Source organism: Loxodonta africana, chromosome 2, assembly GCF_030014295.1.
Source record: "Loxodonta africana isolate mLoxAfr1 chromosome 2, mLoxAfr1.hap2, whole genome shotgun sequence".
Lineage (NCBI taxonomy): Eukaryota > Metazoa > Chordata > Mammalia > Proboscidea > Elephantidae > Loxodonta > Loxodonta africana.
Genome location: NC_087343.1, coordinates 161919064 through 161946242, shown reverse-complemented (window position 1 = coordinate 161946242; position 27179 = coordinate 161919064). Strand labels below are relative to the sequence as shown.

Here is a 27179-nt window from a genome sequence, read left to right as displayed (position 1 = left end):
TAAAATATTTACTCCCTAGCCCTTTACAAAAAAAAAAATTTTCCTGGCCTACAGTGTACTTTAGGACTAGAGAGAAATGGTGGCTGGAAGTACAAAATTCTACAAAGGACATGTCAAGGAAGACAGGCTTGAACAAATTATGGAGAAGATAGACAAACATCTTAACAGATATAGCCCTTGAGATTGCAAACTCATCCTCCTAAAGCAGAAAAGGTGGAAATACAGGAAGGTCAGAGTTTTCAAGGGCAGATATAGGGTATGGGTCAGATCTGGAAGCAAAGACTCAATGTTGATATCCCAAGATCATAAGAAGAGAAACAAGCTGGCTATAAACCTATCAAATTGTGTTCAAGGAATGAGCTTGTGGACAACATGGTCAACCTGACACTTAAAAGTGTCTCAGGAAATATTCTAAGCACTTGCCTAAATTATTTTATTTTATCCCTATAAAAGTCCTGATAGATAAAACAAAATAGTGTTTAGGGAGATGAAGTAATTTACTCAAGGCTTCACAACTCATAAGTTGTAGAGGAAGGATCGTCCCCTAAACTATCTGACTCCAAAGCCTATGCTCTTTTGCCATGCTATGCTGCTTTGGATCAATGGAAAAAATAACTCACAAAGTTGTCTGCACTCCGGACAAAAGAGAATAACGAAAGAAAATGAAGAGTATGTGATGCTGATGAGACCAATTACTGTGTGAGGGCTAGATTACTATAAAGAGGGGTTAGGAGATTGGGATTAAGTCATTGTGTTATTAATTATCTTTAGGTTTAAAGAAGACAAAATGAGCCTTACCAAAACCAAACCCATTGTCATCAAGTTGATTCTGACTCACAGTGACCCTACAGGACAGAGGAGAACGGCCCCATAGAGTTTCCAAGGAGTGCCTGGTGGATTTGAACTGCTGGCCTTTTGGTTAGCAGCCATAGCGCTTAACTGCTACACCACCAGGGTTTCCAAATGGGCCCTAGAGAGCTTAAAAACTACAGGTAGCCCCTGACTTACAACATTCAACTTATGAGGAACTGCATCTACCACGGTCAGTTGTTTTTGTTTTGTTTTGTTTTGTTTGGTACGTTTTATCATTAGTAATAGATACTACATACAACGTTGCACCATGTAATTTGCTGATGTTATCGTTGTCAGCTGTAATGTTTCCAACCCCCAAAGACAAAGATTGGATTATAAATATACTGATAACAAAAGGCAATAACAATAAAAACTAAAAAAATGGGGTTTTTGATTTATGTCAGAACTGATTTAGGACAGAGTTGTCCTAATAACATAATCCTGTCGTAAAATGGGGACTACCTGTGGATTTTATATACAACATTAATGGGGGAGTTTCTCTGTTCTTCCAAAGATGCTTTTAACCCGAACACTAAATACATTATGGAGCCCTGGTGGCTCAGTGGATAAGAGCTCAGCTGCTAGCCAAAAGGTCGGCAGTTCAAAGCCACCAGCTGCTCCTTGGAAGCTCTATGGGGCAGTTCTACTCTGTCCTCTAGGATCTCTATGAGTCAGAATGGACTTGATGGCAACAAGTTCCTAAATGCATTCACCTTTACCATAGGCCATGTCATAGTCCATGGCTAATGCTCTGAGCCCACTCTGGTTAAGAAATTAGAGGTTGTTTTTACCTGAGCTTTTCCATCTCCACCAGCACCACCATTGGGACCATGTTCTGAAGTCATTCTCTGATCTTCCTCTTCTTTCCTCTTTCTTTCCTCATCTTCTTTCTGGCTGGAAATTAGAAAGTGGGGAGTAGGGAATAATAGATTAGAGGCAGTGGATTGCATTTTTATGAGTTTCTTGTCATGTGACCACATTAGATTTGTCCAGAATTCATCAGCCTCTATTGAACATCTATTATGCTGCAGGCCCTCTTCTCTTAAAATTATGTGAAGTTCCTTGCATGGAAGAGCTCTCATTGCAGAAGGTGACAATTAGCCTATACATAACCACATGTAATACAACGTGAGCAATTAATTAGCATTTCAACAATGTTCACTGGACATCATTAGTTGAATTTCTCACAAGTACTTCATATTCAAGAGGTCCAAAAATAATTCTTGTCTATTTCAAAATATATTTTTCCTCCTGGATTCTCTATCTTTCAAAGAACAAAGCTTTGGAGTCATATATCTAACTGGTTCTGCTCCTTCAGTTCACACAGTTGTTGCCACAAAACATTAATTTCACCTCCACGATATCTCCCGTCTTTATCCACCTACCTTCTATCCTACTTCCCTACTTCCCTTGCTCCAGCTATTTCTCACCGGATTACTTCAAACCCCCACAACAGCAGTTGCATCCTGAATTTTAGTCCCTTTCTCCTTTAGGCAGACATTCATGCTACTTGTTCTCCAACCTGTAAAAATGTTAGCAGCTTTCCAGTACATATAGAATTTACTGGAATTCAAGGCTGGTAAAGATGGAGAGTTTTAACTATACTTAAATGGCTTGCTCTTTACTGTATATGGCTACAGTTTTCTTAAATTTAGATCTTCATTTATACTATTCCTTCTCCACTCATACTTCTGTGTCATGTTACATTCTATCCCAATTAAAAGGTCCAGTTCTATCCTCCCATAAAACTTTCTCTTGACTGTCGCTTCCTTGAAGTACCATAAACTCTTTATATACATCATATCACATTTAGCAATTCTTCCTTTGCATTATATTAGCTTATGTGCATGTCTAATCTCTGATAGACTATATGATCTCTGAGAAGAGTGTCTGTTTCATTCATCATTGTGTAATTATTATACAGGTGGTATATTTTAGATGTTCAGCAAAAAGGCTATTGAATACCTTAAATATTTGATTTGTCCTTTCAAACTTTCATTTCCCTGAAAGGATGACAGTCTCAAAAATGTAGGTAGACAAGTTAGATTGGCAATAAAATTGGTTTTTCTTCCCAATGGGAATTCCAAAATAACCCAGAGAAGTAATCCATTTGATAGCAAAGGGCTTAGAATTTTATCCAGGAAAATGTTGGAATCTATTGTTTGTCTCTACCCCAGAACAAATAAAGAATGTAATGATCTACTAATACATTATCTTTCTAGAACTGTGAACGTTGGCCTTTTAAAAGAAGGATTTGTCTTAAAAAAGCTTTACAGATTATCATTTGTTTTCTTTTCTATGTAAGGAAATATGCATTATCTGCCCAGCTGTTTGCCTCCCCAACTCTGCCAACCACAGCAGGGCTTCATTTGTGTACTCACAAGACTGCCTTACACATGGCACATTTGTTGCCATGGGTCTTGCCATCTGGGCCACGCACAGGATCATTTTCTCGTGTGCAGAAAAGACTTCCATTTTGTAAAAGACTCCGAAATTCACTGCATGTATCCTAAAAGAAGAAAAAATTCAAGTGTTTGGGTATTTCCCTGGAAATTGAGTTTGTTTGGTTTCTACTAAGCGCTGAAAGGAAGAGAAAACAAACAAACAAAAGAAAACTGAGAATATTTTTTCTGGCATCATCTAATTCCTACTAAACACACAGAACTTGAGAAGAGTTTTGTGTTTCTTTTTTCTTGAGATTTAGCCCCAAAATACAGACTGAACCTGGATTCACACACAAGTAAGACTCTTAATAAACTGGACTGTCTGGGGACTGGTCCACAGCCCTTACTTGGGGTTTTATTGTCTATCTCTATTTCATTGTAATATCAAAATAAAACAAACAAATAAACACCTCACAAGTCAGGGAATCAAAGAGCTTCAGGTTTGGATAGAATCCCTAAGTTCATTTGGTCCAACTACCTATACTACATCTCAATCTCCTTTACATCGTGCTTGCCAAGAAGTCATCTGCTGTGAAGGAATTCATTACCTTCCCAGACAGTTTATTCCAAAAATATATTTCCACAAACCAGTTGTAGTGCTGGAGTCCTTAGGTGGTGCAAACAATTAACGCACTTAGCTGCTAACCAAAAGGTTGGAGATTAGAGGCACCCAGAGGCTCCTCAGAAAAAAAGCCTGGTGATACACTTCCGAAAAATAGTTGCTGAAAACTCTATGGAACACAATCCTACTCTGCCACCCATGGGCTTGCCACGGGTCACAACTGACTTGACAGCAACTGTGCAGTCATAGTGCTACTTTTGGGAAACCCTGGAAAATAACTGTAATCCCTAAAGGATCCCTACTCTTAGAGTTTACTTTTATAAATTGTCAGTAAAATACAGGAGATTGCATTCCTTCACACCAGCAAGCAAAGTTGAAGTATTTTACTTCCCTCAGAGAAACAGAGGATATTTTTCATCTTTCCCATGGAAGTCCTTCTTTTATTTGGGGAAATTTTTCTTGTCTTTCTTCCATACCTCCCTATGTTTTCTCCCAAGATCTAAACACCTCTAGATGCTTCAGTCATTCTGTATATGGCATGATTCCAACACTCTTTCTCATTATGTATTCTCCTCTTTTCTAAAAAAAAAAAAATTAGAATCTATTTCACATGGCTAAAATAATAATGGCCAATACCGAATTTTTACACAAATAACGTGAGTCTTCTACGTTTGTTTGCCAACCACTCCCTCCTCCCACCAGGTATTTTCAGAAACACCTCTCAAGGGGGAGGGAGTGGTTAGCAAACAAACTTAGAAGCCTTGCATTATTTGCATAAAATACAGTATACAACTATTCAATATACGTCCTGGATTTTTGTGAGAATAAGGTGAGATAACATAGGCATATAATTTAGCACCATGACTAGCTTCTACAGAGCACTCAGTAAATTTTTAAGACGAATTGAACAAGATTAAGCAAATCACTTAGGATCATAAGGTTTATTATTGGTGAAAATGAGGATTGAATTCGATTTTTTTTTTTCCTGAATCTGTTCAAGTTGAAACTCAATGTGGACTATGGAGTGAGTTTTCTCCTAGCTCTGTTTCAAGATCTGTCAGAACCCCTAACTCTAATCATAGTAGCAAAAGAAATATTAAAAACCCATTGCCATCCAGTCGATTCCAACTCATAGCAACCCTATAGGACAGAGTAGAACTAACTGCCTTATACGGTTTCCAAGGAGCGCCTGGTGGATTCGAACTGCCGACCTCTTGGTAAGCAGACGTAGCTCTTAACCACTCTGTCACCAGGGTTTCCTTGTCTATATTAGCTAATGTGAAATTAGAAATTGTCCCTTACCAAAACATTTTTTTCTTGATATATTTAAAAATAAATTTTTTCATATGAACCACTCTATTATTTTTAATTCAGATGTACAATTGTGTGAAATACAACCGTACAGAATGTGATACTTCTTTACAGATCATTTTAAATATCATTAGTCTTTGAATAAATAAATTAAAAGTCTAGAATAATCTACCAGGAGTCATTATTTTTGAACTCAAGAAAATATTCTTTGGAGATATTTATTTTCTTTACTTTTCCCCCAAATACTGGCACCAAAAGAAAATTAAATATAAAACAAAGAACATGCACATGGTTTGAGCAAACGTGGTAATACAAAACCACATTGTTTGTTAGGAAGGGTGCTGGGTTTGGTGTCAGGAAGCGTGGGTTTGGATTCTGCTTTTTCCACTTTTCAGTTGTGAGAACTTTGAATTGTGAGGGTATGGGTTCTGATATCAATGTTCCCAATGTTCTCTGGACTTTATGTCTTCTCAGTCTTAAAATATGGGAAGGGTTAAATCAGTAGTCTGCAAACTACAACCTGTGGAAAAAATCCAGCTACCACCTGTTTTTGTAAGTAAACTTTTATTGGAACGCACCCACACCCATTCATTTGCATATTAGCTATGGTTACTTCAGAATTACAGCAGTAGGGCTGTAATAGTTACACAAGAGACAGTATGGCCTCAAAGCCTAAAATATTTTACTATCTGGACAGCCTTATGGCATGGTGTTTAGGAGTTCAGCTGCTAACCAAAAGATGGCCAGTTCAAATCCTCCAGCTGCTCCTTAGAAATGCTATGGGGCAGTTCTATCTTATGGGGTTACTCTGTCCTATAGTGTTACTATGAGTTGGAAACAACTCTATGGCAACAGGTAAGGGATCTCTAAGAAAAGTTTGTCAACTCCTGAACTAAATAAGCCGTGCTATCGAGTTGACTTTTGACTCAAAGTAACTCCATGTGGCAGAACAGAACTGCTCCATAGGAATTTTCTTGGTTGTATTCTTTACAGAAGCAGATTGCCAGGTCTTTCTCCTGTGGGGCCGCTGGGTAGGTTCAAAAGGACCATCAATAATTCCATGAATTATATTTACAGGGAAACTGCAAACCTCATCCTTTCATTGATGTGTCAATATTCCAGGACACCTACCTTTTCAGCTGCCCTTTTAGCTCTTGCTCTGGATTCAACTTCTTTTTCTTTTTCTTCTTGCCGGCTGTGAGAGAGGGAAAAAAGATAACTATTCCTAGTGGCTGATATGTATTATTATAAAGGGGAAATCTCTGTAGATAGAAATATTCCATTATTTCTATACCTCTACCAACTTAGCTTTGGAGTAGAAAGGTAAACACACAGCCCTTCATACTGTTCTTGTTTTTAATGTTGCTTTAAAAATAAGGCAAATATGTACTAGCAGATCAGTAAATAAATTTTCCCTATTATATTTATCTTAGAAAATACAAAGTATTGTCCTTCTCCCCAGGTCTCTGAGTGGCATGAACGGTTTGCTCTTGGCTACTAAACTGAAAAATTGGCAGTTAGAACCAACCAGAGGCATTGCAAATGAAAGGCCTGGCAATCTGCCTCCATAACCATTACAGCCAAGAAAACCCTATGGAACCCAGTTCTACGTGTAACACATGGGGTCACCATGAGTCAGAATTGACTAGACAGAACCGAGTTGTTGTTTTTGTTTTTAAGTTTTCGTCCTTCTCCCCAGAAAAACAACTGGGATATTTAAAAATATTGACAGCCATGTCTGGTTTTTAAGAGATTTCCAGTTGTTAGCATCCAATGACTACATTTTTGGATTACCCATGACAGTAACCTACATAAACAGAGGACAGAATTGCCAGCCTTTTTATGCCATTAACTCTGGGAGAATTTTCTCTTAGCAAAAGGTCCTCCCTTGAGGGTGATCCAAGTACCTTTCTGAACACTAAAAAGACTAAGAGGAATGCTCTAAGTATGTGGCTTAGAATAGCAACTCCTCTGAAATCAGTATAAGGACAGCCTTCATGTCCTATCTCTTTGAGAAAACCTCCTTAATAAACCCTTCAATATCACTCCCTCACCCACCCTAGGCCTGCCTTCTCCTATTCTCAGCAGTAGCAGCGACTGCAGCACTACTCACAAGAAGGCCTCACACATGGAGCAAGTATTGCCGTGAATTTTCCCATCCAGGCCCTCGATGGGATCATTCTCTCTAGTACATGCCAGCTGTCCATTCCTTACATAGTTACGGTATTCACTGCACAGCTCCTGCCAAATGAAGAGAGGATTCAAAATTAAAAAAAAAAAAAACATGTATAACTATGAAATAATGCCCCAAAACACAATGGATACATTGAGTACATATTGAGTACTTAAGATTTATGAGTCTCCGTGCTGTGATGTTACATCTGGATGAGTTCCTTTGGCCTTCATACAAATAATGAACATAATATTTATAATTATTTTATAAATAATGAAACTTCAACACAAAAAAGTTAACTGTCTAACCTGACTGGTAGGAAATGGAGCCAAGATTTGTACCCTAATAGTCTGAGTCCAGATTCCTGGTTTTTAAGATCATGGGTAGCCATGAACAGCATGCTTGGCATGTTTAGGAAGTAACAAGGTGGCCATTAAGGCAGGCACAGGGGAGTAATGGGTAGAATAGTAGAAAATGTGTTCGGAATGTTGACAAAGTATAGATCCTGTGAGGCATTGTAAGCCACTGAAGGACACTGGTTCTCACTCTGAGTAAGATGAAAAGCTACTGGGTAACATAATCTGCCTTATGTTTTTAAATAATTATTTGGGCTACACAGTTGAGAAAAGACTGTAGGAAGTAAAGGTGAGAGCAGAGAAAGTAGTAAGAAATGAGGTTTTCCAAATTAGAAAACAATAAAGAAAAAGATTAATGAAGACCTGAGACATAGCCTGCAGAAATATTCCAAGGGGCACTAGGGGCAAAAGGAAAGTGTGTTATGGGCTTTGAAGCCAGAACTTGTGGTTCAATTGCTAGCTAACGAATTTCTAAGTACATATGTTTCAAAACTTGTTGTCTGAGCCTCTGAGTCATCATCAATAGAATATGCATAATAATGTTTACCTTGCATGGTTACTACAAAGATTAGCTAGAAAATGTTTATAATATCTGGCATACAATAGCAACTAAATAATCAATAGCTTTCACAATTACCACCACTACTGTCATCATCATTCTATGAAATTTTACAGAATGGGAACCCAGGATGCAAAAGTGTTCTTAAGTTACTTTCCCAGAAATCTCACAGCGTTGGGGCTAAACCTAGATTTCTTTCTTTTTTTTTTTTTTTTTTACTAAGCATACCCCTACATGTCTTTCAGTTTGTCATAATGTGGGGGCTTGCATGTTGCTGTGTTGCTGGAAACTATGCCACTGGTATTCAGATACCAGCAGGGTCACCCATGGAGGACAGGTTTCAGCTGAGCCTCCAGAGTAAGACAGACTGGGAAGAAGGACCCAGCAGGCTACTTCTGAAAAGAATTAGCCAGGGAAAACCTTATGAATAACAGCAGAACATTGTCTGATACTGTGCCGAAAATGAGCCCCTTGAGTTGGAAGGCACTCAAAAGACGACTGAGGAAGAGCTGACTCCTCAAAGTAGAGTCTCAACCTTAATGACGTGGATGGAGTCAAGCTTTTGGGACCTTAATTTGCTGATGTGGCAAGACTCAAAATGATAAAAAAACAACTGCAAACATCCATTAATAATCAGAACCGAAAATGTACAAAGTATAACTCTAGGAAAACTAGAAATCGTCAAAAATGAAATGGAATGCATAAGCATCAATATCCTAGGTATTAAAAAACACCGGTATTAGTGAGCTAAAATAGACTCTTATTAGCTATTCTGAATCAGACAATCATATACTTTACTATGCCAGGAATGACAATTTAAAGAAGAATGGTGTTGCATTCACCATCAAAAAGAACATTTCAACATCTATCCTGAAGTACGATGCTGTCAGTGATAGGGTAATATCCATACTTTTTTTTTATTTTTTTTTTTTTACAAGGAATACCAGTTAATATGACTGTTATTCAAATTTACGTACCAACCACTAAGGCCACAGATGAAGACATTGAAGATTTTTACTGGCTTCTGCAGTCTGAAATTGATCTAACATGCAATCAGGATGCATTGATAATTATTGGTGATTGGAATCCAAAAGTCGGAAACAAAGAAGAAGGATCAATTGGTAGTTGGAAAATACGGCCTTGGTGATAGAAATAATGCCAGAGATCGAGTGACAGAATTTTGCAAGACCGACGACTTCTCCATTGCAAATACCTCTTTTCACCAACATAAACAGCGACTATACACATGGACCTCACCAGATGAAATACACAGTAATCAAATCGACTACATCTGTGGGAAGAGACAATGCAAAAGCTCAATATCATCAGTCAGAACAAGGCCAGGGCCAACTGTGGAATAGACTCTCAATTGCTCATAATGCAAGTTCAAGTTGAAACTGAAGAAAATCAGAGCAAGTCCACGAAAGCCAAAATACGACCCTGAGTACATCCCACCTGAATTTAGAGAACATCTCAAGAATAGATTTGAGTGTTGAACACTAATGACCAAAGACCAGACAAGTTGTGGAATGACATCAAGGATATCATCCATGAAGAAACCAAGAGGTCATTGAAAAGAACGAAAAAACCAAGATGGATGTCAGAGGAGACTCTGAAACTTGCTCTCACACGTCGAGCAGCTAAAGCAAAAGAAAAAAATGATGAAGTAAAAGAACTGAACAGAATATTTCAAATGATGGCTCAAGAAAACAAAGTAATTATAATGACATGTGCAAAAAGCTAGAGATAGAAAACCAAAAGAGAAGAACACACTTGGTGTTTCTCAAGCCGAAAGAACTGAAGAAAAAGTCAAGCCTCGAGTTGCAATAGTGAAGGATTCTATGGGAAAAAAAAAAAAAAACATTAAACAATGCAGGAAGCATCAAAAGAAGATGGGAGGAAAACACAGAGTCATTATACCAAAAAGAATTAGTCAACATTCAGCCATTTCAAGAGCTAGCATATGATCAGGAACCAATGGTGATGAGAGAGGAAGTCCAAGCTGCACTGAAGGCGTTGGTGAAGAATAAGGCTCCAGGAATTGACAGAACATCAATTCAGATATTTCAACAAACGAATGCAGGGCTGAAAGTGCTCCCTCATCTATGCCAAGAAATTTGGAAGACAGCTACCTGGCCATCCAACTGGAAGAGATCCATATTTATGCCTATTCCCAAAAAAGGTGATCCAGCCGAATGTGGAAATTATCAACCAATATCATTAATATCACACGTAAGCAAAATTTTGCTGAAGATCATTCAAAAGTGGCTGCAGCAGTATGTCAACAGGGAACTGCCAGAAATTCAGGCCAGATTCAGAAGAGGATGTGGAACCAGGGATATTATTGCTGATGTTAGCTGGATCCTGGCTGAAAGCAGAGAACACCAGAAGGATGTTTACCTGTGTTTTATTAACTATGCAAAGGCATTTGACTATGTGGATCATAACAAATTATGTATAACATTGGAAATAATGGGAATTCCAGAACACTTAATTGTGTTCATGTGGAACCTGTACATAGATCAAGAGGCAGTTTGGAAAGAACAAGGAGATGCTGAGTGGTTTAAAGTCAGGAAAGGTGTCCATCAGGGTTGTGTCCTTTCACCATACCTATTCAACCTGTATGCTGAGCAAATAATCTGAGAAGCTGGACTACATGAAGAAGAACAGGGCATCAGGATTGGAGGAAGACTCATTAACAACCTGCGTTATGCAGGAGACACAACTTTGATTGCTGAAAGTGAAAAAGACTTGGAGCACTTATTAATGAAGATCAACGACCATAGCCTTCAGTATGGATTACACCTCAACATAAAGAAAACAAAAATCCTCACAATTGAACCAGTAAGCAACATCATGATAAATGGGGAAAAGATTGAAGTTGTCAAGGATTTCATTTTACTTGAATCCACAATCAACACCCATGGAAGCAGCAGTCAAAAATCAAGAGACGCATTGCATTGAGCAAATCTGCTGCAAACGACCTCTTTAAAGTGTTGAAGAGCAAAGATGTCACCCTGAAGACTAAGGTGCTCCTGACCCAAGCCATGGTCTTTTCAATAGCATCATATGCATGTGAAAGCTGGACAATGAATATGGAAGACTGAAGAAAAATTGACACCTTTGAATTGTGGTGTTGGCAAAGAATGCTGAATACACCATGGACTACAAAAAGAAAGCACACATCTGTCTTGGAAGAAGTACAACCACAATGTTCCTTGGAAGCAAGGATGGCAAGGCTGCATCTTAAATACTTTCTTTGGACATGTTACAGGAGGGGTCAGTCCCTGGAGAAGGACACCATGCTTAGTAAAGTACAGAGTCAGCAGAAAAGAGAAAGACCCTTAACAAGATGGATTGACACAGTGGCTGCAACAATGGGCTCAAGCATAACAATGATTGTGAGGATGGAGCAGGACTGGTTGCTACGAGTCGGAACGGACTCAAGGGCACCTAACAACAAGCACCTAACACCTAACAACTACAAAAAAATGTGGAGGAAAATTTGAAAATCTCCCTCTATTGGTTTACATTTAGGCAACAAGATGACAATCCGTATACACTTACTTCTTGGCATAGTGTAATTCACATAGTCAGTGGGAGAAAAGTGTAATTGAGCTCCTGTCAAGTTCCAAAGCAGCTATATCTGATCTGGAGTTAATAAATTAAATATGGAAGAGGAGTTATATTATCCTTGACGATGCAAATACATGTTCTCAGTTTGCAAAATTACTAAGGATGCTGGGATGAGGAGGAGGGAGTAGGAGTCTTATGTAGAAAGGTCTTTGAACATTTACTAGGTTGTGCTGATGTGAAACAACTACCTGTACTGCTTGTCTCTTAACTTTTTCAGGCTCAAGTTTTTCTTTTTCTTCCTTGCCATTATTTTTCTTCTCATCTTCTTCAATTTTGCTGCAATAGAAAAAGAAGATACAAGCTGAATACAAGTCCCCATTCTCTTTCCTAGTGTGCTTTAAGAAGGATTGAGAATCTTCTTTCCATACATTCCACATATACATAGTTCATACATATCCAAATTCAGACTTCAGTACAAATTAACCAGTCCAAGAGCTGCTATCACTTTGGCCAATAATGTAGATAAATTCAGTAAAAAAATAAATAAAACCAGTATGATTTATTTTTTCTTTCTTTCTTTTTTTTTTTTTTTTTGGTATGTGGTCCCCAGGTGATATTTTTTCTGTAGGTCAGTAATTTTTAGATCAGTGATCTAAAAGATGCCACAATTGCCTTGATTTCTTTAATTATAGAACTTTTCCCATTTAAACAACTACCACATCAATGATGAAAGCAAAGGACGGTATTAAATGATACTATGGGTCCGTACTCACAAAAAATCATGTTTAGTTAAATCATGGGTAATGATATTATTAAATATTCGTTTAACGGATTTAAAGTTCAAGTAGAAATTTCTGTTTTGGAGTGCAACAATGATTCAAGTCCAGGATAGTCCAATAGCTAATTTTTTTAGGTGGATCATGAACCTAAGATTCTGGCATCCTTGCCATGTAGAATATCAGAGTGGGAAAAATCCTTGGCATGTATCATATCTTGTCATTTCCATTGCATCAGCCAATCAATTAGGTGAGGAAGAATCCTGATTTCTTGAATCTCAGGCCATAGTATATTCTACTGTCCTATTCTTTTTTTATTCTGTCAAGCTCTTCTTTCGAGAAACTATGGGCATACTTAAGTTTGGACCAAGGCATGTGAAAAGTAATAGGCAACATAACTTTGCCCCCCTTTATCCAGATATTATTTAAGTATATTTTCAACATTTATTTTAGATGAGGCTTGGAAGGGGGTTAGGCAGAGACTAAAATGGAGGAGAACCAGAAGTAGTAATAATCAACTTCTGCTATACTGTCCCATGCAACTGAGCTTTGGCCCCAGGCTTACCCACACTACTTGGTAAAACAAAACCATAAAAGACTCAGGACCTGCTTTAAAAAGAAGGCATCTCAGTAAACAACTATTACATGAGGCTGCTTCTTAGGGGTTTCATTCTCTACACCAAGCAACTTATCAAGTGTTTGTTTCACTTACATACAGTGATAAATCTGAAAGGGTAAAAACAATCCTCTCCATTCCATTCTTCTTCAGGTTATTTCAACACTCTTTATATTTGGCACCACGGACTTCTGTCCAGTTGGCTTTTCCTTAACCTAGATGATGGCTAATTTTGTGTGTCAACTTGACTAGGCTATGGTGTCCAGCTGTTTGGTCAAACACTATATGTTTCTATGAAGGTATTTTGATGTGATTAACATTTACAATCAATTGATTTTAAGAAAAACAGATTACCCTCCATAAGGTGGGTGGGACTTATCCAATCAGCTGAAGGCTTAAAGAGCAAAAGGTGAGGTTTCTGGAGAAAGAAGGAATTCTGCCTCAAGAGTGCAACATAGACATCCTGCTGAGTTTCCTCAGGCCGTTCTACTCTGTCCTATAGGGTTGCTATGAGTTGAAATCGACTCGACAGCAGTGGGTAGTGGGTAGCATATACTCATGATATGTATTCTCCACATTTAGGAAGAATCTGAGACCCAAGAATGATATATAATAAAGAAATTCAGTGGGAGAGAAGAGGACAGATACTCACAACACACTTGCACACATGGCACACTTATTTCCATGCATTTTTCCATCTGGGCCAAGGACAGGATCATTCTCCCTGGTACATATGAGCATTCCATTTCTCACTTGGTTCCGAAATTCACTGCACAGATCCTAGAAAATAAAGGAAATATTTGCTCAGGATAGGTTTCTATCTTTCCCTCTGTATAGGAGCCCAAGAAATCTAGGCGCTCGGTACAAGGAAAAGCTTCTGCTCAGATAGGCTGGACTCCGTTTTTGTTTTTCCTTCTGAGCTGACTTTCAAAAGTCAGCTAGGCAGTATGCTAGCCTGTGGGCTCTCCTCTCCTCCCCTCTCTTCCTCTCACAGCATGCTCCCAGGAAAAGTACTTACTCAGGCTGGCCTCAAAATATCCATAGATTAGCAAGATGATTGACTTAAACTTTATGACTAACAAAATAATGCTTAAGGGATCTGGCAGTGTGTTGATAAAATCCAGGGATGGGGGATGATGGCTTTCAATCAATCACCAAGTAACAATAGGAGGGGAGCAGAGGAATGTGTTAGGACCATTTAGAAAACCTAAAAGGACTTGGCAACTGACCAGACATGATGGATGACACAACTTTTCAGTTCTAAATTACCAGTTGAAAAAATGGTGCCAGCTAACAGGGGAAGTCATTGAAAAATTGAATAAGTTTAAAGGCAAACTTTTTAATTGTGTCAACTTTTCCAGATAATGATAGGTTTGTACTTTTTGCAGCTGTTGTTAGGAAATAAAGATAAATCTTGTAACCTTCACTGAAAACACAATAAAATTTTATTATAAAAAAAAAGATGGAACTTGTATGTGACAATTTCATAAGAATAACTGAGCATTTATACCCAAATAGATTTTACAGAGCAACCTGTAAAATTATAAATTATAAGATCATGGAGGGTTTAAAAAAAAGAACAATCGGAGGGTTTTCTTAACTATGTTAATCGGGGATGAGAAAACTAGTGCTAGTGCTTCTTCCGTAGTTGGGTGATAACAGAGATCAAATATGATAATATATGTGAATTTGTTTTTGTTTTTTTCTTAAATTGGGCTACTGTGAATGATAGCAATCTTGTGCTCTCTATTTGAAATACCAGAAGTGTGAATGGCATAAATTGAAATTAGAAAATTGGAAAAAATTAATATTAATAATCTGTGAATGAAAACAAATCTAAGAAAAACTGCTAAATATGGGAAATATACTTACAAAGAGTTAACACTCCATTTTTAATTAAATTAACCTCAAAATTTGACTAATCAAACATAAAGTTGGTACTCTGGAAACTTCTAATCAAAATTATTTTTTCAGATTAAAAGTTTCCTTTATTCATTTCAGGCATGAAAAAATGAGCAGGAAAACTGTTATGATAATGAGATATCGAGAATGCTTTTGTAGAGAAAAATATGCCAGGGCATAGCATCAGCATCGCTGGGGAACTTACCTTTGCAGCTTCTCTTTTAGCCTTTGCTTTTGCTCTTTCTTGTTGTTTACTATAGGAGTGGGGGGTGGGGGGGAGAAGAAGAAATGGATCTTAATGGACTAAATCCTTAACATTCACAGGCTGATCATTCTCAAGCAGCCTCAAAGATCTACCCAGAGTTGTTTGTAATTCTATTGGGTAATAAACTAGACTGGTACACCCACCTCAAGAGAATGGTATACAAAAGTAAATTCCTTAGTTAGTCAGTAAGCCTATTTAAGTGATTGATATCATCACCACTGTCATCATCATTGAAAGTAAACCCTCCCAAAATAGGTGTATGATAGAACGAGTGATAGAGTGGTAGCTCCTAGACATTTTAGATAACTGACAGGCTTGCAAACAGAGCTTAGAGGACTGGGTCTATAGCATAATTGGATCTGCAACACACACAAAAATCAATCACATTTCATAAAAAAGCATTAAATAATTTATAAAAAATATTTTAGCATATTCTAATCTACTTGCTCATCAATCAAATGAAATCTTCAAAAAAAGTGAAAAGACTTTCTTGTTATTTCTTCTTGTCGACTATGAGGAACAGAGAGAAGAGGAAGAAGAAAAAGAAAGAGGAAGAATGGATCTTGATAAAGTAAGTAGAGCATATCCTTAGTATTCATAGGTTGATCGTTCATTGATTTCACTGTTCTCAAGTAACTCCATATGAAAGTGTACAAGAAACACCTCTGGAAGGAAGAATGGCTCTCATGATAGTCAGTATCCTTTGCTAACATCTGCATAAAATATGAAGCAATAAAACATTTATTTATTTTGGTAAAGAATTTCTATATCGATAAGAGAAACTTACTGAAATATTGAGACAGGGAAGAGATCAGGCTGGCTGAATTAAATAAGGGTTACATTTCAAGGCCCTGAGTGCTTGAACAGCTATAATTAAATAACTTCTGACTCAATATTCTTGGAATTTAGATTGAAGTGCAGACCCGAGAACTACTTGTGATTAACAAACTAGGCGCTTAAACAAGATAGGGGGCTGCATTCCAATGCCCTGCTTGCTTGACCAGCTATAAATTACGGATAATCCTCCTGCGTTGTTTTTCAAGGCCTCACCAGGTGCAGAGCATGTACAGTAAAGATCATCATGGACTGTGAATGACCTTCCACATGAGACAAACATGAGCAGGGACCCCTTGCCGGGGCTTGAAACAAGATCCAGAGGCATTACGCATGCACAGCATCCCAGAATAAGTCCTGTTTGACATCCCAGCAGCCTCTGTGACAGACTCCATCTTAGTTCCAGTAATCTCTGTGAGGTAGTCCATCTTGAATTCTAACTGTGCATGCATTTGATTTTCATAATCCCTCCCCTTCTCCTGGAAATCTCCACCCACCTAATGAATAAAGCTAATGCCTTTTTCCCACCTAAAAACTTTTATAAGCCCTAAGAAATCCTTTGTTCAGTGAGAGACTGGAGGCTAGCGTAGGTGGAAACCCCACTCCCTCTCTCCCTCACGAGCCTTCTTTCTTTCTGTCCCTAATAAACCTTGTTCATGTGGAACCTCTGAGTGTCTCCTGGTCATTCTTGGTCAGAAGAAAGTAAGAACCTGTTGTTGTTGTTGTTAGTTGCCATTGAGTCAGTTCTGACTCATAGCGACCCTATGCACAACAGAACAAAACACTGCCCGGTCCTGAGCCATCCTTACAATCCTTGTTATGCTTGAGTTCATTGTTGCAGCCACTGTGTCAACCCACCTCATTGAGGGTCTTCCTCTTTTCCGCTGACCCTGTACTACTGTACTCTGCCAAGCATGATGTCCTTCTCCAGGGACTGATCCCTCCTGACAACATGTCCAAAGTATGTAGGACGCAGTCTCGCCATCCTTGCTTCTAAGGAACATTCTGGTTTTACTTCTTCCAAGACAGATTTGTTCTTTCTTTTGGCAGTCCATGGTATAGTCAATATTCTTTGCCAACACCGCAATTCAAAGGTGTCATTTCTTCTTCGGTCTTCCTTATTCATTGTCCAGCTTTCACATGCATATGATGTGATTGAAAATACCATGGCTTGGGTCAGGCACACCTTAGTCTTCAAGGTGACATCTTTGATCTCCAACGCTTTAAAGAGGTCCTTTGCAGTAGATTTACCCAATGCAATGCGTCTTTTGATTTTTGACTGCTGCTTCCATGGCTGTTGATTGTGGATCCAAGTAAAATGAAATCCTTGACAACTTCAATCTTTTCTCTGTTTATCATGATGTTGCTCATTGGTCCAGTTGTGAGGATTTTTGTTTTCTTTACGTTGACATGCAGTCCATACTGAAGGCTAAGGTCTTTGATATTCATTAGTAAGTGCTTCAAGTCCTCTTCACTTTCAGCAAGCAAGGTTGTGTCATTGGCCATTCCAATCGCCAGTAATTATCAATGCATCTTGATTGAATGTTCGATCAATTTCAGACTGCAGCAGCTGATAAAAATCTTCTATTTCTTCATCTTTGGCCGTAGTGGTTGGTGCGTAAATTTGAATAATAGTCGTATTAACAGGTCTTCCTTGTAGGTCTATGGATATTATCCTATCACTGACAGCGTTGTACTTCAGGATAGATCTTGAAACGTTCTTTTTGACAATGAATGCAACACCTTTCGTCTTCAAGTTGTCATTTCCAGCATAGTAGACTATATGATTGTCTGATTCAAAATGGCCAATACCAGTCCCTTTCAGCTCACTGATGCCTAGGATATCAATGTTTATGCATTCCATTTCATTTTTGATGATTTCCAATTTTCCTAGATTCATACTTCATATATTCCAGGTTCCAGTTATTAATGGATGTTTGTAGCTGTTTCTTCTTATTTTGAGTTGTGCCACATCAGCAAACGAAGGTCCCGAAAGCTTTATTCCATCCACGTCATTAAAGTCGACTCTACTTTGAGGAGACAGCTCTTCCCCAGTCATCTTCTGAGTGCCTTCCAAGCTGGGGGGCTAATCTTCCAGCACTATATCAGACAATGTTTTGCTGCTATTCATGAGGTTTTCCCTGGCTAATGTTTTTCAGAAGTAGACTGACAGATCCTTCTTCCCAGTCTGTCTTAGTCCGGAAGCTCAGCTGAGACCTGTCCTCCATGGGAGACCCTGCTGGTATCTGAATACCAGTGGCATAGCTTCCAGCATCACAGCAACACACAAGCCCCCACAGTACGACAAACTGACAGACATGTGGGGGGATAAGAATCTAGGCAGGGCTTAGTCCAGAGCTGGGAAGCCTTGCCCTGTAACAATAACTCCAAAAATCATGAGTTTTTCTTCTTTTAAAAAAACAAACAAACAAACATGGAAACTGATTTAAACTTTACCACAAGTCTAAGTAAGTAGACTAAAAAAATCCAAGAAGCATTTTCTTTCCATAATGGGGAATTATCAGAGGAGGAACAGAGCTGACCACTAGGTGGCAGAACTATTTTTCGTGACTGAAAGATTCATGCAGAGGTAAAGAAAAACAGCCAGAAATAGTCTTAAACACAGGCAGAAAGAACTACAAGAAGTTCATAAAGGCCTTCATACATGATTGTATCCTGCCTAGAACTACAATAAGAAATATATTATTTTCTTCATTCATATGACATATACACTGTGCTGACTTTCCATCATTCTCAACATCTCTGGGCCTTAGTCTGTGAAGACTGAAAGAGATGAGTAAAGCTCTTAACAAGTACAGGCAATTATATGCACTTAATTAATTTTTTTTTAATTAATGCTTTGGTTATAATGATTACATTGCCATCATCTTGACTTCTATCAAATAGATTATTATTATTTCCATGGCTCAAATTTTATGAGAGAAATCTGCTGGATTATATTGCTTTCTGTTAGGAAATAGTCTCAAAGGCAATGGGTTTAGTTTTTCTTTTTTTTTTTTTTTTTGGTTAGGAAAGACTGAATAACTGAAATCTTTCATATATTCTGGACACAGAAAATAAACGGGGGTATTTCTTGGGTTACGTTTCTTGGGTCACAGATCAGAAAAATCATGGACTGTCATTTGAGAGGACATATCATATCATCTGCAGCCCTGGTGGCAGAGTGGTTAAGAGCTCGGCTACTAACCAAAATGTCAGCAGTTCAAATTCACCAGCTGCTCCTTGGAAGCCCTATGAGGGCAGTTCTACTCTGTACTATAGAGTCACTATGAGCCAAAATCAACTTGACAGCAACAGGTTTGGTTTGCTTTGGATCACATCATCTATTCTAACATCATACTTTGAGGCCCCTATAAATGGGCATCCAGTTCATATGGATACCCTTCTTGGTAAAGTAGAGGGTCATTGAAAAAGGGGAAGACCCTCGACAAGATGGATTGACACAGCAGCTGCAACGACGGGCTCAAACACAGCAATGATTGTGAGGATGGCACAGGACAGGGCAGTGTTTCCTTCTGTTGTATACAGGGTTGATGTAAGTCGGAACTGACTCGATGGCACCTAACAACAACCACGACTCCTATGGAATATATTATTCCTGAAGTAGCTTTTCCCTACACTATTACAAAGTTCATCTTCATGTTGAGCCCAAATCTGTCTTCCTATATCTCCCATTCACTTTAATTCTATTTCTTGAGGTCACAAAGACTAGTAGGAAAAAAGATAGTGAACTGGAAAAAAAAAAAATCCCATAAATTATGCCATGCACCATATTGATATTTTGTATATAAATCTTATCTATTCCGTAATCCAGTTGATAATCCTTCAGAAAACTAAAAGCATTTGGGTGATTGTCCTGAAGTATTCTCTTCTCTAACTAAAAGGCTCAGAGTTCCTTCTGGAACGTCCTATAAGAATTACTCTGAACGTTTTTGTTTTTGCCATCTCAGTAGTTACTATCTGAAAGCTCGTCATTCACTTTTTTGTTATTGTTTTCTGTTTTGTTTGTTTGTTTTAAAAGTGACAACCAGAACTGAATGTTACACTCATGAGGAAACTGTATTATTTATCATTGTTTGAAAACTTCCCATAGCAGTTCCCTCTCCTCACTTCCTCAGAAGCACTGTCGCTGTAGCTCTACTTACAAGAGGTCTGCGCACATGGAACAAGTATTCCCATGCATTTTCCCATCTGGGCCCTGGATGGGGTCATTCTCTCTAGTGCAGAGAAGCTGTCCATTCTTCATTAATTTGCGATGTTCACTGCACAACGCCTGTGAAATTGAAGAAGGAAGTCAGGTGTTAAACATAGATTGGATCAGATTGCAAAAAGTAGTTGAAGACTTTAGAAGGTTTTTTTCTTAAGTGGGGGTCTGCAATTGGCTTATTTTAGAATGAGTCTTAACTTTGGAGATATGGATATTTATAAGTATGAGCCTTCAACCTAGAAATGGTTGCATATGTACTGTGAACATATACACAAAAAAAACACACACACAAATACAACCTGTAGAAATGCTTCATATGCGTCAGGGTGTTTATCAGTTCCCTAAATGCTATCTACATATCCCCAGGTACATATGCCCCTGCCTTGTTCAATAAGGTCCAAAAAAAAGCCAAATCTATTGCAGTCTAGTTGATTCCAACTCACAGCAACCCTATAGAGTAGGACTGCCCTATAGGGTTTTCAAGGTTGTAAATATTTACAAAAGCAGATTGCCACAATCGTTCTCCTGTGGAGCACCTGGTGGGTTCGAACAGACAACCTTTAGGTTAGCAGCCAATCGCTTAACCCCTGTATGACTAGAGCTCCTTTCAATAAGTTCCACTCGCCTCAAATGAAGTTGGCTTCTCAGATTGTCTTTTATTTCTTGATTCACCTTCCTTCTTTTTCTTTTCTTCTTCTGCTTTGCTAAAAGAGAGTGATTTGAAAAGGGATGAGTGAGAATCATATCTCCAGATTGAAAGTGATATCAAATATCATTCAATAATTATAGTTAATATTGATTAAATTCTTACTATGTGCCTAGCCCTGTGCTTGTACTATTAACTCCTCACAACTGCATGTAGCAGAAACTTTTGTTATATCCCCACTTTAAAACCAAAACCAAACCCAGTGCCGTCGAGTCGATTCTGACTCATAGCAACCCTATAGGACAGAGTAGAACTGCCCCATAGAGTTTCCAAGGAGCACCTGGCGGATTTGAACTGCTGACCCTTTGGTTAGCAGCCGCAGCACTTAACCACTACGCCACCAGGGTTTCCATCCCCACTTTACAGATAAGAAAACTGATTCTAAAAAGAACATATAACTTGCCCAAGGACACACTACTAATAAGTATAAACCAAGAATTTAAAGCCTAGACCAGAGGTGTTTTTCTAAACATCCAAAGCCGCTACAGTGTCTCTGATACTATCTAGTCTTTGCTGTAATCGAGCTGGTGAATTCTCTACTCAAATCATCCTTGACACCCATGGTAGGTGACTCCATTTCTGAAATTCCCAACTTGCACAAAGTTCTTCTCAATATTGAACTAGAATCTGTTTTCCATGGCTTTCACCCATTGGCCTCACTTCCGTCCTTGGAAATAGTCTAGAACTGTTCTTTTTCCAAATTTGAAAACAAAAACTACTTGGATACTTAGATTGACTTTTCCCTTGCCTAGATGTGTCCAGGTCTTAGCAATCTTCAAGGGACATGGTTTTGTATATTTGTACAAACCATGAACTTCCTGTAAATATTTTCATTATTTTATTTTCCTACTGGAGTGGTTCTCTCATAACTGAACACAGAAATGACATTGAAAGACCAAACCATTCCCATTTTCCTAGCTGCAGCACAACTCACAAGAAGGCCTCACACATGGAGCAGGTGTTGCCATGCATTTTCCCATCAGGGCCCTGGATGGGGTCGTTCTCTCTGGTGCAGAAGAGTTTTCCATTCCTCAAAAATTTGCGATATTCACTGCATAGCTCCTGCCAGAACAGAGAAAGGAAGCTGGATATATATTTTATTCTTATTCAAAGTAGAAGTTTGAAATGTCTACATTGGCAAGACCAAAGCTATGCCTCCTTGAGCCCAAGATTTCAGTTGAGTTTATCTCACATGTAAATTTCAGTGAAACAAAGGAAACTTATCATTTGCTAAGAGATGAGAATATATAAGACTAAGATGTCACAATACAGAAAAGTAGACAAGCAAATTTCTACTATAATCTAGACAAAATAGAATAAGTGCAAACATGTAGCTACAAGAAAATCTGAAAACTCGAAGATCAGGACCCTCGATATCTGACTGCAGAAACTAGGGAAGATTTGGGGGAAAAAGAATTACTTGGGTGAGACTGTAGAGAGTAAAAAGAATTTTCCTGGGTGAAACATAAATTGGTAAATAAGCATAGTAGATTGTCAAAATAAAATAAGCTGAGAAACAGAGGCAGGAAACTACAGGACAAATTTCATAGCAAAACATGAAATTCTGAATGGAAGTAATAAGTCAAATAAGAAGAGAGGGAGATAAAAGATTGACACTCATCCTGTAGTTGATGATGACCTATTTGTTGGTTTTAAGCAGAGCAGTATTGTGATCTCGTTTATATTTTAAAACCTTATTATAGCTATATTCAGAAGGATGGTTGGAAACAGTGCAGGATAAAATCCATAGGGAAATTTAGGAAACTTTCAATCCAAACCATACCAAAAAATCAAACCAAGCCCATTGCCATTGAGTCAATTCCAACTCCTAGGGACCCTATAGGACAGAGTAGAACTGCCCCATAGGGTTTCCAAAGGGTGCCTGGCAGATTCATACTACCAACATTTTGGTTAGTAGCTGTAGCACTTAACCACTGCAGCGGCAGAGTTTCCATAGGTGGTAATGAATTGATCTAAGGCTATGGAGATAAATATAATATTTAAAAGGTAAAATCATGCTTTTATTGTGGACTCAAAGTATTTTTATCCCAATTCATATGTGAAATTTCAAAAATACTCATATGTTGAAACACACATGTAGAATTTCTCTGGAAAGCGGCTAGCAAAATCTAATAGCTCCTCCTTCTTGATGCCAGTATTTGTGGTGTTCTTTCCTAAAGTGAACACATCACCAATCTGTTTGAGGTGACCTGGGCAGTGTTGAGGCGGTCATTTTGGAATGGGGGATATTCTGCATGTCGGTGCTGTCATGTCCTTCCTGGACATGGGGGCTCTGTATAGATCATTCTGTTTCAGAGAGGTCAAGGGCCCAGTCTGGGCTGCCCCTGAGTCCAGGCCTCCCAGGAAGCTGACGTGATACTGGCACTTCTTTAAGATGTAATTGTAGACTAAAGATTTCCTGAATTCTTTTCTTAACTGGTATGAATCTTTCAGAGTTCTGAAATTTACCTCATTATCTAGGTAGGCTTTCAGAATTGTAACAAGAGTCCACGTTTGCCATATTTTGGGGATTTGGGGAATTTTTCCCCTTCTGGGTAGTGATAAAACTTTCTATTCCCACCATGTTTTACAGTTGACAAAGTGCATTCTCATTATTTATTTCTTATTTCTTCCCAATAATCCTTGGAATAGGAAAGACAAGGATTATCAGCCCAATTCATTAGAAACTAAGGATGAGAAGAGTTTAATGACTAGCTCAGAGAAATGGTCTGTAAGTGATGGAATTGGAACTAAAGCTTAATTTTTCAGATTCCAAATGAGTGCTCTTTTATTATATAGTGTTAGTTCTGAAGTAGCAAAAGCTAGTCAGCCTCCCATGGCATTCATCTCAACATCATCCCTAGATTGAAGAATTAAGATTTTCTTGGGATTTTTGCAGGACAATGTTCCAGTCATTAGGCTCTCTGAGATGTGTTCAAATTTTAGTGCCAAGTAGGACTAATTGGATGGATTCCACGCACTGCATATGCGGGTGTCTTTTCAGATTCTCTTTTATTCCTTGCTTCTGCTTCACCCTCTTCCATTTCTTTAGCTTCTTCTAGGCTAAATGAGAGAGAAAACAAGAGAGGTCCATGGGAACTGAACACTTGCACTGCCACTCAACCCTCCCTCCTCAGGGAGAGCAACTTTGCCCCTTTATCACAACACCATCAATGAAAAGCAACAAGACACCCAACTCTTGTTTTTATTTATTCAACAAGCTTTTTCGTGACTGTTTTATCTAAAGGAAAAAATGTGAGGGGAGCTGATAAAGTCCACAGATTGCAAAAACAATTCAACCACTTAAACAACCAAATAAACTGAGAAGTATTCCAAATTGTGAGAACAAATGGCCAGTTCTAACTCGATGAGAAATATCACATTATCTTAATTTCTTTTCCTGTAATTTTATAGGGATTTATGAGTGTTTCATGGAAAATTTTGACTCTAAGCAATTTCTGTGTTAAGTACTAACTTTAGGTCCTAAACTCCATGGAAGATGAGATGTCTATAAATTCCTCAAACAGGTATGAAGTTTAAGTAGTGAGGAAGCATCTGATATTTTCACAAGCTCATGTTTGTTCCAGTGCTAAGAATGCTCCAGTCCTAAGAGAGGGAGTGCTAGATAAAAATCAAACCCAAAACACCCACTGCCCTCGAGTAGATTCCAACTCATAGCAACCCTATCGGGCATCTTGAAACAAATAACTCTTGGCATTTTGTTCAACTCCTTGACTAATATGCTCTGTGTAGCTTATTCAACTTTTTCCCTTATTTTGAGCCATAGTTTTCCTCATCTATAAAACACACTGGCTTGATTAGATTATCTTAAAGGGCCTTACCCCATTAAAGTTCTAGGAGTCTGTGACAAGCTATACTCACTAGAAGGCTTGGCATCTGGAACATAAGTTGCTGTGCATTTTCCCATCTGAGCTGCGAAAATGGTCATTTTCTCTGTCACAGGAAAGTATTCCATTCTTTGCATAATCGTGATATTCACGGCAGAGTTTCTAAATAATGAAAGTGAGACAATTTAGCTATAGTCCTCTACTTTCTATTTATAAATTTTAAATGCTATTTATTAAAGAAATTGAAAAAGAGGAATTAAGAATTAAAAAAAAAAAACCTTTCGAATTTATGATCATGCCAAAAATTTGTGATATTTCTCACCTTGTAATATTGATCTGCTTAAGTATTCAACAAATGTATTAAATTAAGGGACCATAAATATAAATCTGATGTGGCTCCTTTACCAGTCAAGTGGAGAGGACAAGTAATTGAAATATAAAAAGTTAAGGGATGTGCCACAGGTCTGAATTAAGCATCCACAACCACAAAGATAGGATTGACTCATGGGAGGTTCAAAGAAGAGCCATACCTGAATCGTATCTTTGGAAATGTGTCCAGGTACACACAATGTGGAAAAAAGTCCTTTGAGACAAATTAGGATATGCGTAGGCATAGCGACATGAAAGAACAGGTTATTTTGAGATGTTTTGGTCTATCCATGAGTATAGTAGCTCCAGGATTAGCTGGACAAAGAGAGGAAGATTTGGGAAGTGGACAAAAAGAGACATTGAAGACTGGTCAAATCCAGTCCACTAAAGATTTTCATTATTTTTGAAAGGAATTTGCATTGTATTCTTAGGCAGTGGGAAATTGGTAAATATTTACAGCAGAGAAGGACATAGCAAATCTTTGTTTTAGAGAGACTGCTCAGTCAGGCATGGAATATTTGAGTGAACTGGAAACTAAAGTTAGAGAAGCTACTTACACTGTTATATATAATAAATAAATCATTAAATTTAAAAAATTGAAAAATAAAAGAATTAAGTGAGAGGCATTTGAGAGGTAAAATTAAAAGGACTTGGTAATTTAGAATTGAGGGAGGAAAAATAATTGAAAATAAGGCCCAGGCAATAAGGCAAAATTACATGAAGGCGGGAGACTTAATGAAGTGCATTAATTTATACAGCTGAGAACTATACATCAGAGGAGGCTGGATAATCATCTGGATGAAAGAGTTTTCATGGAGGAAAATGGTCCAAATATACTCTAAGATACTTTCAAACACTGAAATTTCTTAATGTAATGGGTTCATACAAACATCTCCTACTTTATGAAAGCAACAGGGAGGACGAACTGAGTCTTAAGAATCGAGATAGATGGAAACCAAAAGTATAGAGACCAGGTAGGATGCTAATGCAGAAACACAACAGACAACTATTAGGTGGCTGAGCTAAGACAGCCGCAGTGGAGAAAAGATAGATGTTTGGAAAGCAGAATGTAGCATGATTTTCAAGGCAATAAACTTTCACATTGATAGTGCTGTTAAAATTAAAACCTCCAACACAACTACTACACATTTCATAGTGAGTACATATCACACTTTGAATTCAGATAAGGTTTTGAGCTATCACTGTCATTTAGGAGTGTGGAACTCCTAATATGCAGTTTGATTAAAAAAAAAAAAAAAAAAAACCCAGTGCCACCCAGTCGATTCCAACTTATAGCGACCATATAGGACAGAGTAGAACTTATAGCGACCTTGTAGGACAGAGTAGAACTGCAGTTTGATTAATTACCTCCAAATAGAGCTAGGAATTGTGATGCTATCATCATCATTCTTTGGAGTCTCATAAAACAATACATGTCAGTCTCTGGAAAACCCATTAAATAGTGGCAAACATTTAACCAATATTGAGAACGCATTCTAGAGTTATATGTGCACACATACACAGACAAAACACACACAAAAGTCATAACAAAGACGGATCAAACTAATCCTCACCTCAATGTCTCTTTTAACTTTTTCTTTAGGCTTTCTCAGGTTCTCATCTGCTTTATTTTTTTCTTCTGAAAAAAGTTGTTTGCTGGAGAGAAAAAAATTAATGAGTAGAGATGCTTCAAAACTTCATGTTACAAATTAATCATTTAGGAGCAGAGGGAAACAACCCAGTTTTCCTGTTCTACTAAAACATTGTCAAATCACCTTCAACTTCCTTTCATGCAACTCTTA

The 27179-nt window shown here is 38.1% G+C and overlaps 1 protein-coding gene across 1 annotated transcript in view; it reads right to left on the bottom strand.

The window, feature by feature from the left end:
• SPINK5 (serine peptidase inhibitor Kazal type 5) overlaps positions 1-27179 on the bottom strand; it is a 79877-nt gene that overhangs the window by 20716 nt on the left and 31982 nt on the right. The window contains exons 10-22 of the mRNA XM_064277919.1: positions 26952-27033; positions 25043-25170; positions 24142-24223; positions 22095-22222; positions 21080-21158; positions 20393-20520; positions 15333-15381; positions 13878-14005; positions 12082-12169; positions 7283-7410; positions 6301-6364; positions 3234-3361; positions 1650-1746 (exon numbers count right to left, since the gene is read on the bottom strand). Coding sequence (XP_064133989.1) covers positions 1650-1746; positions 3234-3361; positions 6301-6364; positions 7283-7410; positions 12082-12169; positions 13878-14005; positions 15333-15381; positions 20393-20520; positions 21080-21158; positions 22095-22222; positions 24142-24223; positions 25043-25170; positions 26952-27033 — 1309 coding nt within the window. The remainder of the gene's footprint in view (positions 1-1649; positions 1747-3233; positions 3362-6300; positions 6365-7282; positions 7411-12081; positions 12170-13877; positions 14006-15332; positions 15382-20392; positions 20521-21079; positions 21159-22094; positions 22223-24141; positions 24224-25042; positions 25171-26951; positions 27034-27179) is intronic.